A 15552-nucleotide genomic window follows, 5' to 3' on the forward strand; every position below is an offset into this window, starting at 1 on the left:
TCTGGGAATGACAGGGTGGTGCAGATTGTGGATTTACAGTTATGGACTGTTGATTATACCCTTGTATTCCCTCATCACAGAAGGGAACAAGGATCTCAAATGGACAGAAGAGGCTACCCGAGCCTTTGATGAGTTAAAGACAGCCCTGATGTCAGCCCCAGTTTTGGCACTTCCAGACATGAGTAAACCATTTTCCTGTTTTCTCACGAGAAGCAGGGGATGGCTCTGGGAATACTAGCACAGTACCTTGACCCTTATCGAAGGATGGTTGCTTACTTTTCTAAGCAACTAGATGCAGCAGCCAAATGGTGACCAGGGTGTCTTAGAGCAGTTGCTGCTGTGGTACTGAACATTCAAGAAGCATGCAAATTAACACTAGGCCTGTGCTAGTGTCCCATACAGTTTCTGCAGTATTGGAAGTAAAAGGGGGACATTGGCTCTCCCCACAGAGATTCCTGAAATACCAAGCTATAATGCTAGAACAAGATGATGTTGAGATTAAAGTCACTAACCTTGTGAACCCAGCTCCCTTTCTCAGTGGGAATACAGGAGAACCAATGGTCCATGATTGCTTGGAGACCATTGCAGTTTGAAGGACAGGTGTCTGCCAATAAAGGCAGAAGCTTCTCTTTGAAATGGAGAATGTAAATCCCCTTCCTCCAAATTATTATTATAATTTTGAAATTAAGGGGCTTTCAGGCAAGGATAAGGGAATTAGGAATAACAGTTCTTTACTAGGAAAATTAAAATAGAAATGCATTGTTACAAAGAACAATCCCAACCCTGACAGAGTCAGAATACAATGTGACATCCCGTCAGTAAGGGTGTTTGAAGCAGTCCAATTAAGTAGTGGCTACAGTCCTCCTGCAGTGACAGATGTGGTTCAGCTGAAGCAATTCAGCTGGAGAAGAGTGCAGTTTTCCTCTGAAGGTCCAGGGATGATGTGGAGAAAGTCTGGTTTTCCTCTGGAATCCAGTGGAAAGACAGTAAGTTGCTGTCCAAAATACAGTTTTTCATCTAGGTAGGAAAGGCTTGGCTCCTCCCTCTGGCTGGAGCATCTCCCAATGGGATGATGTAATTTTATCAGTCATACAGTGGGACTTAATGGCCCAGCAGCAGATGATGTCTTCCTGGAGGGAGGATAGGTTGTGGAAAAGATAAAAATGATTGCCCCACCTAGTCTTAAAGATGGCCCATTAGCAGGTGGTATGTGCCACAGAGATAAGGATCACTGCCCCACTCAGCTTCAACAGATGGTGATAGAATGCACATTTCTGGCTGCGTCATATATTGCAACCCAAGACATTATCCACCCCTTATTCTATTCCCATCTGCAGAATGAAAAAACCTTACACAGAGTTCTCACTTAAGATTAGGTTTCACTGCAGTACACAATGGGTTTCTCCATCTTTTTGCATTACCCATCAAGTGTAACCAGGTCCTTGAGCAAAGATAATCTCACAGATGGGTTTGTCCTTGCCCGAGGTGGGACTAATCCAAAAACTCTTCCCTAAAATGCCTTTCATGTGTACTAAAGGGACTATATCTCCATCACTGTGTGCAAGGGCTCAGATTGGGCAGAACCAGTTCGATTGATGGAGCCTCGGGTATTGACCATCCAGGCGGTCTTTGCTAAGATTATTTCCCAGTTCTTGAAGGTTCCCCCACCAAGTGGCTTCAGGGTAGTCTTGAGTAGGCCATTGCGCCATTCAACTTTCCTGGCAGCTGGTGCATTGTAAGGCATATGATGTATCCATTCAATGCCATGTTCTCTGGTCCAGGCGTTGATAAGAGTGTTCTTAAAATGGGTCCTGTTGTCCAACTCAATTCTCTTGGGGCTGCCATGTCTCCAGAGGACTTGCTTTTCCAGGCCCAGGATGGTGTTCTGAGCAGTAGTGTGAGGCACAGGGTAGGTCTCCAACCACCAGGTGGTCACTTTCACCATGGTCAGCACGTAGCGCTTTCCTTTGTAGGTGTGAGGCAGTGTGATATAGTGAACCTGCCAGGCCTCCCCGTACTTATATTTCGATCATGACCCCCCATACCAGAGGGGCTTGACCCGCTTCGCTTATTTGATGGCAGCACATTTCTCACAGTCATGGATAACCTGAGAAATGCTGTCCATGGTTATATCCAACCCTCGGTCTCATTCCCACTTATAGGTGGCATCTCTGCCTTGATGACCTGAGGCGTCATGGGCCCATTGAGCCAGGAACAATTCTCTGTTTTGTTCCTAATCTATCATTGACACCTCTATCTGTGCAGCCTGATCTACCTGCTCCTTGTGCCTGTGTTCTTCATTAGCCCGACTCTTGGGAACATGGGCATCCACATGACGGACTTTCACGGGGAGCTTCTCTACCCGAGTGGCAATGTCTTTCCACTCATCAGCAGCCCAGATTGGTTTTCCTCTACATTGCCAGTCAGCCTTTTTCCACCTTTCCAGCCAACCCCACAGAGCATTGGCTACCATCCACGAATCAGTGTAAATGTAGAGCTTTGGCCATTTCTCTCTCTCAGCAATGTCCAAGGCCAGCTGAACAGCTTTGAGTTCAGCGAGTTGACTCGATCCACCTTCTCCTTCGGTAGCTTGTGCAACCTGTCGTGTGGGGCTCCATACGGCAGCTTTCCACTTCCGATTAATCCCCACAATGCGGCAGGAACTGTCGGTGAAAAGGGCGTAGCGTGTTTCATCTGCTGGCAGCTGTTTGTATGGTGGAGCTTTTTCAGCCCGGGTCACTTGCTTCTGCTCCTCTTCATCAGCGAGACCAAAATCTTCACCTTATGGCCAGTTTGCAATTATCTCCAAAATCCCAGGGTGATTCGGGTTGCCAATATGGGCGTGCTGCGTGATGAGGGCAATCCACTTGCTCCAGGTGGCGTCTGTGGCGTGGTGAGTAGAGGGAACCTTTCCTTTGAACATCCACCCCAGCACTGGCAGTCGGGGTGCCAGGAGAAGCTGTGCTTCTGAGCCAATCACCTCTGAGGCAGCTTGAACTCCTTCATAGGCAGCCAAGATTTCCTTCTCTGTGGGAGTGTAATTGGCTTCAGACCCTTTGTAGCTTCTGCTCCAGAATCCCAGGGGTCGGCCTTGGGTCTCACCAGGCACCTTCTGCCAAAGGCTCCAGGACAGACCATGGTTCCCAGCTGCAGAGTAGAGCACATTCTTTACCTCCGGTCCTGTCCTGACTGGGCCAAGGGCTATTGCATGAGCGATCTCCTGTTTGATCTGGGAAAAGGCTTGCTGTTGTTCAGGGCCCCAGTGGAAATCATTCTTCTTATGAGTGGCCAGGTAGAGAGGGCTCACAATCTGGCTGTACTCAGGGATGTGCATTCTCCAAAAGCCTATGGCACAAAGGAAAACTTGTGTTTCCTTCTTGCATGTTGGTGGATTGATTATGTCAGGAATTCATGTTTTTTTAATTTTTTCTGAGAAGTGGTTGCATGGATCCAGCGCTATCATACTCTAACTGCATGTTTATGGGGTTATTTCAATAATGCTACTTACTGTGAGGTAATGAATGCAAGGGAAATTTTCTCCCAACCCATCACCCAGTTTTTTGGGGCTACCCTATCATTTTTCAAGGATTTCAGATCTACTTTAATTGCTAGTGTTACTATACAGTGGCTGGCATTGCTGATAGGCCTGTTCTACTTAGCATTCAGAAACAAGGGAATATTGGCTTGGATAACAACTCTGATACCTATCCCAGGAAATAGAGATGCTGTCCCAGAACTCACCTCTGCCCCACATTAGGCACCAAAATCTGTCCTGGCTTGAAGGACAGGTGTCTGCTAATAAAGGCAGAAGCTCCTCTTTGAAACAGAGGATTTAATTCCACTCCCTGCCAAGTATTATAATTATTTGAATCAGAAACTCTAAGGCAGACATAATGGGATATGAGTAACAGCTCTTTACTAATATATCCAATGGTACAAACAGAAACAACAGGAGGTATGAAATATTAACAAAAAACCAGAACAAATAACTCAGTTCCAGTCCTTTCATTCAGCTGCAGGCACACTCTGCCTATGCTCGGTCCCAGTTGTGAAGGCGGAGCAGAGCCCATACAGCTGCTGAGGTGGCAGACGGGAGTGGGGGGGCGGGGGCAGCAGTGGCCATGCCGTGTCTCAGGTGGGAGCAAGGTGGTGGGACAGCTCCCCACTCATTGTTTGAGTCTTGGTAGTCACCTGTGTCGTCAAAGGTAGGAGGCTGGAGCGGAGCAGATGCAGGGCAGTCCGACCGTAGAGTGCCTGGCTCCCCCGCGTTCTCATCATGTCGGCTGTAGATGGGGTGTCCTCTTCCTCTGAGCTCGCTGGTGAAGTGAGCAGCCCCTCCACCACGGAGGCCAGCCCCCACCTACCCTTTGTCTGGAATCCTCAAAAGAGCATGGGTGTAACCCGGCAGGCCCCCTTAGCGTGATAATGGGAAAAATTCTTTAAACTGAGAAAGTATGAGAACATAACTCAACCCCCAACACCCTGGAAAAGCTGCATCCCACTGCTTGGACAGTTTAGTCTTTGCTGGGTTAAGAACTTTCTGAATGCTGGGTCCAGAGAGTGATGGGGAAATTGATACATCCAGTGTGTGTCCAGTCCCCAGTGGTGTCCCAAAGGGATCAGTGTTCATCCCAGTGTTTTTTAGCATCATTATTAATGGTCAGGAGGAAGAGACTTAGGCCACTATAGCAAATTTGCAGATGACATCAAGATGGGTGTGAGTGTGGATCTGCTGAAGGAAGGACATGGAAGGGCTGGAGCATGTCCAGAGAAGGCTGGTGAAGGGTCTGGAACACGAGTCCTATGAGGAGTGGCTGAGGTAGCTGGGGATGATTCCTGGAGAAGAGGAGACTCAAGGGAGATCTCATCACTCTCTACAATCCCCTGACAGGAGGGTGCAGCCAGGGGGGCTCGGGCTTTTTTCCCATGGAACAGTACTGACAGTACTTACAGTCCTTACAGTACTGACTCCTTTCCTTACAGGCTACTCCACACAGCACTGAGCCTTCCCTTCTTCTCTCTGCAAATTACCTTCTTCCTTCTCCATGACTGGCTGTCCCTTTCCCAGCTGCCTGACTCTGTCTGACCCTCACAGGGCATCTTACCTTGTGTGTCACTAGCACAATTGCATGTCCCTTACCTCCTCACTACACAACCAGCAAACTCTAACTCCAACTAGCTCTGTACCAGCTACCCCACTCTTTTATAACACCCATTCCCATTGGACACCCAGTAGAGCAAACTGACTGACCACCCAAGTGCCCATACCCCAACTGACCACATCCACAGACTACACCAATTTACCACCCCCTCATTGACTATACTGACTGACTGCATCCACTCATCACACCCACTGACAACTCCTCTGCGACATTCCAACTGACCGCACCCATTGGCCACACTCACTGCCCACACACCACTAACCACCTCCACTGACCACAACCACTGACAACACCCAATGACCACACACAACTTACAACAGCCACTGACCAAAACTCACCGACAACCTGATGACCCCATCAATTGACCACCACCCCTACTGACCACAGCCACTGACCACCCAACTTACCATACCCACTTACCACCCCCATAGACCTCCCAACTGACCACAGTCACTGATCACATCCCACTGCCCTCAACCAGTGACCACACCCACTGAACACACCCACTGACCACACCTCACTGTTCACACCCACTGCCCATAAACCAATGGCCATACCCCACTGACCACACCCACTGACCACACTCACTGACGACCCAACTGACCACACTGCCACTGATCAATACAGCAGACCACAAATTACTGACCAACCCCCTAATGGAACCAAGGGTCCATTGTTATACAGCAGGGCCTCATGGAACCAGTAGGCCATTGTGACACTGTGCAATGGCCATGATGGAGTCAAGGACACCATTGATACTGAAACATAGAGGACAGAAACTTTTGAATAGAGTTCTGAGCATTTGAACGCAAGTATTCTTTATTACAGGGTGGTCACTTGGGCCATCCTTCCTCTATTTGAGTGCACTGAGCATTGAATGAACAGAGTTTTTATCAAACTCACTGATTATGTGATTTGTTCTGTCCTACTGTGCTTGATAAGAGCAGCTGTTCTGTTCTCCTGTCCTTGTCACAGTGCTCACCTCACTTAAGGCGTGTCTGCAACCCCCTCCAACCCATGGGCTTGGGGTGGGTAAGTTCCCAAGGGAACAGGGATGGGACAGCCTGGGCTGGACTGACCCAAGGGATATTCCATTCCATATCATACCATGATATGCAATAAACTGAGAGAAATGGGGGTGGTAAGGGGCCAAGGGGATTGATTTATTCTTTAAGACATTTTTCTTTGAGAACAGCATCTATCCATACAGAGTTCTCTTCTGCCCCAACGTTAAACATTTTCTGCTGCTCTGAGATTTCTTCTAGATTTGCTTTTCTTCTGTGTCTCACCTTTGCTTTTTGTGGCTGGTTTGTTTGTGAGGTTTACATGATATTGTGGATGTATCTTGCTTTGGGTGTGGTTTGCTTAAGTTTAGAATTTTATTTTACCTTGGATTTGGGATTTTCCCTTCTGAACTGCCTTTTTTCTGATGCATACTTTTCTTCTGCCTTTTCTTGTGTCTTGATTGGGACCAGATGGCAGGAGAAATTTACCCCACTCAGTCATCTTGCTCAATTACATTTTGCAGTCATCATTAACTTGATGAGTTCACTCACAGACTCCCTGCAACTTGACAGCATCCACAAGGGAATTGAAAGTGAATTTCATGCAGTGTATAAATAATAAAAATGTTCCACACTGGTGGTCAAGGGCTGGTAACTGAGGGATGTCACCAGGGAGTGGCTGCCAAGAGGACTCTGTGCCATGGATGAAATTTGATCCTCATTGCTCAGCCAAATTCCCACCCACCCCATGTTCCACTCCTGCAGACCATCTCTCTCCAATCCGGCTCTGAGGAGAGCACAGCAGACCATGTCCCAGGCCTGGCTAAAGTCTGGGCACACAACATCCCCTTCTTTTCCCTCCATGGGGTTCTGCACTCCCTGCCTTATGCTGCCAGTGCCAGGAATGGCTGCAGGAGGATTTGCCACATGCCCTTCTCTGCTGAGCCTGACCAGTCTGTGACTGTCCCAGTGCCCCTCCCTTCCCTGTTTGCAGACTGGTTCCATGTCTGCCCTTTCGAAGTGCCCAGAACACTGGGATGGCTCTGCCCATTCCAAGGGGTTTGAGAGAGGTCCCATGGTGACAGTACCTAGCCTTGTCAATATCCCTGACACCAAAGGCCTTTTCCACATCCCTCAGCACCAGGTCAGTGCCCAGAACTCAGCACAGCCATGTCCATGTCCTTGGGGTGGTGCAGAAGGGAAGCATAGATCCATAGATCCAGTACTCAAATTTTCTTTCTGTGCAGTCCATGGCTGCCCTGAGCATTTTTTCCTGCCAGGAATGTTTCCCTCTATGCAGTCCTAACCACAGCCCAGTAATTAATTCAGGTGATTTCCCAGAGTGAAGTGGCCTTAAGGCACTGTTTATGCCACCACAACTGTGCTACCCCCTAGTTCTGATTATGGTTTTTGTGCTCACTTGGGTTCATCTCCCAACACACACACAGTGCACTGCTGAAATATTCTCAGTACACAGGAAACACACACTGCTCACTGGTCACTTGGTGTCCCTCCATGCAGGGACAAACAACCTCCTGCAGGTGGGGCAGAGGCCAGTGCTGGGTATGGTTGTTGCAGGGGCTGGTGTGGGACAATTTCCCTGGGGCTGTGCCAGGCTGTGCCCACAACAGACACAGCCCAGGCCCTGCTCTGCTGCTCCCTGAGGTCCATCCCAGGAGCTCTGGCTGTGCCAGGACACTGCTGTGTGCCCCCTGCACATTTCCTCTCTGCCCCAGACACTGGGCTTTGCTTTGCCAGAGCATTCCTGGAGCACATTGCTGATAGCAGCTCTGGAGGAGAGTGAGGCTTTCCTGCCCTGCTCTCAGGAGATTCCTTTGGTGGTGGAGCTGCTGTGCTGGAGCCCAGCTGTGTCCCAGCAGTGCCCATCTCCTGTCTCTGCCTGTGCTCACAGCAGGGACACGCAGCAGGACAGTGACCAAGCTGCCAGAGCACTGCAGCCTCACAGCCACAGAAGGGCTGGCAAGGAGAGGGTGGAGTTGGGAAGAGCAGATGTGGGGAGAGCCAGGGCCATTGTCCCTGGCTGTGCTGCTGTGCTGGGAGTCTCTTCACCTCTGCCTCTGCTCACAGGCACTGCTCTGTAGAGACAGAGAAGTGCTGAGGAAGATCCTGGACACACAAGAAAGGGCAGGCCCTTGTTTTTATTTAAATGCACAGGGAAAATAACTCTTGCAAGTCTTTGAGTTTAAAAAAACAAAAAGTAGATAAAAATAAAGTAATAGTACAACATCTTATATAAAACAGCAACAGTAGAATAATTTACTAAAGAAAAAAATGGACAAATACGGGGGGTGGGGGGAAGGGATGGTAAAGAGTTACATTCAAAATGCTCAACAGAATAAAAGAGAGTGTTTAATGCTTCTGAAAATACAGAGTCATCATATTTTTCAAGGCACCCCTGAACTCCTGGTTCCTCAGGCTGTAGATGACGGGTTTCAGGGCTGGAGGCACCACTGAGTACAGAACTGACGGTGCCAGATCCAGGGATGAGGAGGAGAGGGAGGGGGGCTTTAGGTTGGCAGATATACCAGTACTGACAAACAGGGAGACCACAGCCAGGTGAGGGAGGCAGGTAGAAAAGGTTTTGTGCCTTCCCTGCTCAGAGGGGATCCTGAACACAGCCCTGAAGATCTGCACATAGGAGAAAACAATGAACACAAAACAACCAAATACCAAACAGCCAGAAACAGCAAGAAGCCCAAGTTCCCTGAAGTAGGAGTGTGCGCAGGAAAATTGGAAGGTCTGTGGGATTTCACAGAAGAACTGGCCCAGGGCATTGCCATGGCACAATGGCAGGGAAAATGTATTGGCTGTGTGCAGCAGTGAATAGAGAAAGGCACTGGCCCAGGGAGCTGCTGCTATGTGGGCACAAGCTCTGCTGGCCAGGTGGGTCCCGTAGTGCAGGGGTTTGCAGATGGACACGTAGCAGTCATAGCACATGATGGTCAGGAGAAAATACTCTGCTGAGATGAAAAAGACAAACAGAAAAAGCTGTGCCACACATCCAGCATAGGAGATGTTCCTGGTGTCCCAGAGGGAATTGTGCATGGCTTTGGGCACAGTGGTGCAGATGTAGCCCAGGTCAGTGAGGGCCAGGTTAAGCAGGAAGAAGAACATGGGGGTGTGCAGCTGGTGGCTGCAGGCTACGGTGCTGATGATGAGGCCGTTGGCCAAGAGGGCAGCCAGGGAGATGCCCAGGAAGAGGCAGAAGTGCAGGAGCTGCAGCTGCCGCGTGTCTGCCAATGGCAGCAGGAGGAAGTGGCTGATGGATCTGCTGTTGGACATGTGCTGTGTCTTGGCATAGGGATCTGTAAAAAAAGTAATCATGGATAGTTCTGTTTTGAGAGGAATTTGAATATCCCAGCCTAGCTTGGTGCCACTTTCCCCCCACTGCTTGCCCAGGACTCTGCTGCCTGGAGCTGTCCCTTCCAGCAGCTACTTCCCTGTGCCCAGGGCTGGACTCTGCGAGTGCTGCCAGAGTCCAGCCCAGCCCTGGAGGCTGAGCTCTGCCCTGTAGACCCCTCCCAGCACAAGGCACTGCTCAGGGCTAGCTCTGCTTCTGCAGGCTCTCTCTGATGGACACATCACAGCAACTCTGAGGAGGCTGGAAAAATGACACTGATGCTGCCTGTAAGAGAACCTGTGCTGATTGTTCCCTTCATCTTTTTTATTATGATGTAGAGAATTTTTGTTTTTAATTTTTCTCAACCTGAACATATCAATGTGAAATTTCCCATCCAGGAAATGCAGAGCAGTAGATTTAATAACAGCTCTTACTGTGCTTCTATATAATCCAATTCAAAATGTTCTGGAGTTAAATGTCATTCTAGAGGCATGACACGAGTTCTGAACAATGCAGCATCCTTACCAGACAAGGAGAACAATTCCAAGCCTTGCCAGCTATCTCCTTCCACCCAGACCTTGTCCCCCAGTGCTGTGGGAGCTCCCAGGGCTGGCTGAGAGCTGTCCCTGGCTGACAGCAGAGTCCCTGCCCCAGCACAGCGCCCTGGGCTGCAGGACCCTGCTCTGCAGGACAGGCCTGGGCACCCCTGGCTGATTTACACAAGAGAGAATCAGAGAATGTACTCACAGAGTCTGTAGGCATTGGGATGTTCCAGCTTTAGGAGATTGCTCCAGGAGCTGCAGCTGCCTTGTCCTTCAGCCAGAGGCTTTCTGTGTCAAGGGCTACAGTGATTCCGCCTCAGCCACTTCTGAGCATCTTCCTAGTCGTGAATGATTCAAGCTCTCAGTGCCTTTGTGCTGTGCCCAGGGTGGCTGCAGGCAGGCTGCAGTCTGCCTCAGACCTGCTGGGTTGGAAGAGGAGCTGCTTATCAGCAGAAATGTGATTTTCAAGCTCTTCTTGGTTATCAGGATCGCCCTCTGTGCCAGGAGCCTTGCCCAGCTCAGAAGCACAGACACAGCACAAGGACTTTATTGACCCTCTCAGGGCTTTGATGATGTTTACATCAAACTCAGTCCCTGAGAGTGTGTTCAAAATGATCTTCAGAACTCAAAGTGAGATTTGAAGTCCAAAGGTTCTTTAACTTTTAATGGGTCACACTGATGGACACAACTGAGAAAGTGTCCCCAGGTTTTCCAGTTAGAGTAGAACACTGGAGGCAGTGATGACAGGAGGGGACAAACAAGGGAAAAGTGTCTCTGGTGCTGAGAAATCCTGGATATCTTTCAGGAATGCAAAGACCTGAGCCCCAGCACCTGGCAAGGCAGATCCTGTCCCTCCCTCATTGCTCACGTCTCTTCTTGGGGCACTGGGCTCTGGGATGTGCAATGCCAAGGGCAGGACCTTGGGGTGGCCCCTGCCAGGCTGCTGAGCAGGGACAAGGAGGCAATGAGGCCCCAGCACAGCAAGGCTCACTTGTCCCCTGCTGGCCTCAGGCCCAGGGCCAGCAGCCATGGCCCAAGTGCTGCAGCAGTTGGCTCTGGCAGAGCCTTTCAGCTGCTGCCCATCCCTGTGCCCTCTGCAGCCCAGGCTGTCTTACGGTGTCCATGCCCTGCCCTCTGTCCCTGCAGGCTGTCGTCATTCCCCGGCTGCCTCTGCCTGGCTGACCCCTTCCTTTGCTGTCATCTCTGCATCCTGCCTGCCTCTGCTGGCCACAAAAAGCCTTGGACATGGAACCAAAAGGGTAATTCAGTTTTTTTGCTGTGCCTGTGGACTTTCAGCAGAGAAATAAGCATTGAGGGGCAGCTTTCCCAGCATGGACAGTTAGAAGAGAAGAGGAAGAAACCTGGCAGAAGCGTTTAGTGATAGAAAAAGCAAGGACTGAAACAGGGAAGCTGTGGTGGATTTTATGGAAATGGGTAACTTTTAATACTCATGTAGCAACTGCATATGAGCGATGCCCTTTTAGAATCATGTGTCCAGATAAGGTTTTTATTCCTCCTCTGGACCTCAGGCATGAATAAATTATGACCTCTTTAACATCACATTAGTAGTAAGGAGTCTTATTCTGGTATTTTGGTGATAATTTGGGAGATAATTATGTAACAGCATGGCCTCAGGGACTCAATGAGTCAATTGTGGCACTGTGAAACCTCATGGTGCAAAGGGTCCGTTTTGACACAAAAGAATCCCATGGAGTCAAGGGGCCATTTTAACAGTGTGAGGCTGCATGGAACCAAAATCCATTTGGACACAGCAGAGCCACATGGTCCACTGTGATACTGCAGATCCAAGGAGACCATTGTGACACCATGGAAACTCCTGCAACCAAAAGTCCATGGTGACAGAGAAGGGCCTTGTGGAACCAAGGGGCCATTTTGACACATCAGGGTCTGACAAAACCAAGGAGTCCATGGTGAAACTGCAGAGCTTCATGGAACAAAGGTCCATAGTTACACTGGGGGACCCTGTGGAAGATTCTGACAGTGTGGTGCTCCATGAAACAGGGACCATTCTGACACCGTGGAACCAAGGAGACCATTACTAGTCTACAGGGCACCATGAAACAAAGGAAGCCATTTTGGAGCAGTGTGCCCTCATGGAACCAGGGAGACTGTGATGGCACTTTGAGGGCCCATCTAACCTAAGGACAATTGTGGCACTGCAAAAACTCATGGATCCAAGGGCACAACAGCCTTCACATTGTGAGGCTCCAAGGGATCAAGAGGGCATTCCTACATTGCAGAAGCAAGGGTCTATTATGACACAGCAGAGCCTTGTGAAAGTATGGAGGTAATTTTAAAAGTTTGAAGCCTTGTGAAACCAAAGGGAAATTGTGCAACCAAGGGGACCCTAGTGACACTGTGGGGCTCAGTGGGACCAAGGGGCCATTGTGACCCTCTGGCACCACTGGACCACAAAGACCATTGTGACACTGCAGCCCACATGGAGCTGGGGGTTCATGTGACAGTGCGGGATCCCATGGAACCAAAGGCTGAATGTGACATCATGGGCATTCATGGAATACTAGAGATTACTATGACACTTCAAGGCCTTGTTGAATTAAGGGGCTCTGCAGGACCTTGTGGAAGCAAGGAGACCATTGTGACACTGCAAGGCTTCATGGAAGCAAAGGACAGTTGTTACACTGTGGGGCCCCATGGAAACAAGGGGCCAGTGTGACACAGCTGGGCCTTGTGCAGCCATGGGGCCATTGTGACCCTGAGGAGCCCAATGGAACCAAGGGCTCCTCGTGACGCTGCAGGACTACATGGAACCAAGGAGACCATTGTGACACTCTGCAGCCTCATGGAACCAAGGGGCCATTGTGTCATTGTGCAGTCCCATGGAACCAAGGAAAACATTCTGACACTGCAAAGCCTTATAGAAGAAAGGAACTACTGTGACATTGCAGGGCCCCATGGAAGCAAGGGGCCACTATGACACTACAGGGCCACATGAGTCCAAAGGAAGAAGTAGCAGGTCTGGTTGGCTTGGCCTGACTGGTCCAACCGATCTTGGCATGTCAAGGGTCTCTTCTCATGAGCCCTTGAAACACTGGGGCTCATGGCTGTCCTTCAAATGGAAAACTACTGTCCTTGTTCTTCAGGTGCCCATGGCCAATGGGTCTGGTTGGCCTACGCCTCCGGTGGCTACTGTTCATTTGCCCCTGAAACACTGGGGCTCCATGCTTGCTTTCCTTTGGAAAAGAACCATCCATTTCTCCACATACTTATGGTCAAAATTAGGATTCCACATTCCAAATTCCATATGTCCAAGGACTGCTCCCAAAAAAGCCTGTCAGGGCAGACAGGACAGGCTTGTCTTTGCCTCTGGTGGCTGCCATTCTTCACCCCCTCTAAAATGGGTGGTCCAGTGGTTTCCTTCTTGTGTAGACCATGGTGACATTGTGGAGCCTTCTGAAATGAAGGGGTTATTGTGACACAGTAAGATACCATAAATCCAAGGACATAATTGTGGCACTGATGGGTCACATGATCCCAAGGGGCCAGTGTGAAGCAGCAGGGCTTTGTGGAACAAAGAGGCCCTTGTTGCATTACAGGGCCTCGTGCAGCCAAAGGGCCGCTGTGATCCTGCAGGTCACCGTGGATCCATGGAGACAATTGTGGCATTGCTAGGCCCCATTGAACCGTGGAGGTCATTGTGACACTGTGGGCCCTCATGGAACTGTGGGGAAACAAGGGGCCATTGTGACAGAATGACACAATGACATTGACTGCAGAAGCACGGAGAACATTGTGACACTGGACCTTGTGGAACTAAGGGTACATGGAACAGATCTGGCTGTTTTGTCCTCCCAAGGATCACCTGACAGGTCTAGCTAACATTGGCATGTTGAGGGCTGCCACTTATCAGCCCCTGGAGAACTGGTCTTCCTTGCTTTCCTTCCTATGGAAAAGAAACTTCCCTTTTTCCAGGTGCCCAAGCCTACAATTGGTGCTTACCCCAAAAATTTCCCGGTGTGCAAGGGTTTCTCTCACACAAAAGTGGCCAGGAAAGCCTCTGGTGTTCACCTCGTATCTGTCCCTGTAACATTTGGGCACTGTTTCTTCCTACCTATGGAAATAAACCAATCTTCTCATCCATGGACCCTGGCAAAAAATTGTGATTTCGCCTCCCAAATTCTGTCTATCCATGGACTGCTACCAGACAACAGTAGTCAGAACAGAGAGGTGTAGTTGGCCTTCTTGTTCTTCTGATTGCCTTAGACTATGAGCAGAATGTTTTCATTTTCCAACACCTTGGAGAGGGCCCAGAGATCTCACCAGGTTGTGTTTGGAGGCTGAAAGAACATGACCAATGTGTAGGGTGAAAGGAGCTCTGTGCTCAGTGGAGTGGAGACAGAGGAGAGCCCTGGGAATTCTTGGAGGGTAGTTTCATAGATGGTGGATTCTTCTGACACTATAGACAACAGCCAGAGAAAGAAAGAATTAATGCCAAGAGCAGCTGGGAAAGCCCAAGTATAAATAAATTTATTTCCCAGAGCAGGGTTGTGGTGCAACATGTCCCCCAGAAGGAGCCTGGATCAGCCCAAATCTTTGTGTGGCCAGGCAGAGGCAGGCAGGATGCAGAGCCATCAGCAAAGGAAGGGGCCAGTGAGGTGGGGCAGCCAGGGGGATGACGACAACCTGCAGGGACAGAGGGCAGGGCATGGACACCGTAGGACAGCCTGGGCTGCAGAAAGCACAGGGATGGGCAGCAGCTGAAAGGCCCTGCCAGAGCCAACTGCTGCAGCACTTGGGCCATGGCTGCTGGCCCTGGGCCTGAGGCCAGCAGGGGACAAGTGAGCCTTGCTGTGCTGGGGCCTCATTGCCTCCTTGTCCCTGCTCAGCAGCCTGGCAGGTGCTGCCCCATGGTCCTGCCCTTGGCATTGCACATCCCCAGAGACCAGTGGCCCAGGAAGATCCCTGAGCAATGAGGAAAGGACAGGATCTGCCTTGCCAGGGCCTGGGGCTCAGCCTTGGCCCTTTGCATTCCTGAAACACATCCATGTTTGCTCAGCGTCAGAAACACCTTTACTTTCCTTGTTCCTACCTGTCACCAGTGCCTCCATTGTTCTGCTCTATCTAGTACCATGGGGAACTTTCTCTGTCCTGTCTCTCAGTGAGACCCATTAAAAGTTCTAGAAACTTTCAAGTTTCAATTTAATTTTGAGTTCTTGGGAGGATTTTTGAAAAACATTCTCTCAGGGACTGAATCTAATTTAAAAAAGACCAAACTCCTGAGAGGGTCATCAAAGTTGTTGTGTTGTGTCTCCTGGCACAGAGGGAGATAATGGCAACCAGGAAAAGCTTCAAAAAGACATTTCTGCTGAGAAGCTGCTCCTCTCCCAGCCCAGCAGGGCTGAGGGCACTGCCTGCAGGCACTGAAGGGACAGGAGCCAGGCACAGACTAAAGGCAATCAAGACTGGGAAGACATTGAGCTGAGACTTCACTTAGGGAAACA

The 15552-nt window shown here is 49.9% G+C and overlaps 3 protein-coding genes across 3 annotated transcripts in view; 1 reads left to right on the forward strand and 2 right to left on the reverse strand.

Annotated features, from left to right (window-relative positions):
* The window catches only part of LOC306815430 (olfactory receptor 14A16-like), a 44728-nt gene extending 34387 nt beyond the window's left edge, over positions 1 to 10341 (reverse strand). The window contains exon 1 of the mRNA XM_079331990.1: positions 10275 to 10341. Coding sequence (XP_079188116.1) covers positions 10275 to 10289 — 15 coding nt within the window. The 5' untranslated portion in view covers positions 10290 to 10341. The remainder of the gene's footprint in view (positions 1 to 10274) is intronic.
* Positions 1 to 15552, forward strand: part of LOC306815439 (Fc receptor-like protein 4) — a gene marked incomplete at its 3' end in the record, with an annotated part of 222821 nt that overhangs the window by 86028 nt on the left and 121241 nt on the right. The gene's annotated exons all lie outside the window — the stretch shown is intronic.
* Positions 8537 to 9301, reverse strand: LOC306815432 (olfactory receptor 14J1-like; the record flags this gene model as incomplete). The annotated part of the gene is made up of 1 exon (XM_079331992.1): positions 8537 to 9301. The coding sequence occupies one exon, from the start codon at positions 9299 to 9301 to the stop codon at positions 8537 to 8539; it is 765 nt and encodes a 254-aa protein (XP_079188118.1).

This window comes from Erithacus rubecula (assembly GCF_903797595.1).
Source record: "Erithacus rubecula genome assembly, contig: scaffold_133_arrow_ctg1, whole genome shotgun sequence".
Lineage (NCBI taxonomy): Eukaryota > Metazoa > Chordata > Aves > Passeriformes > Muscicapidae > Erithacus > Erithacus rubecula.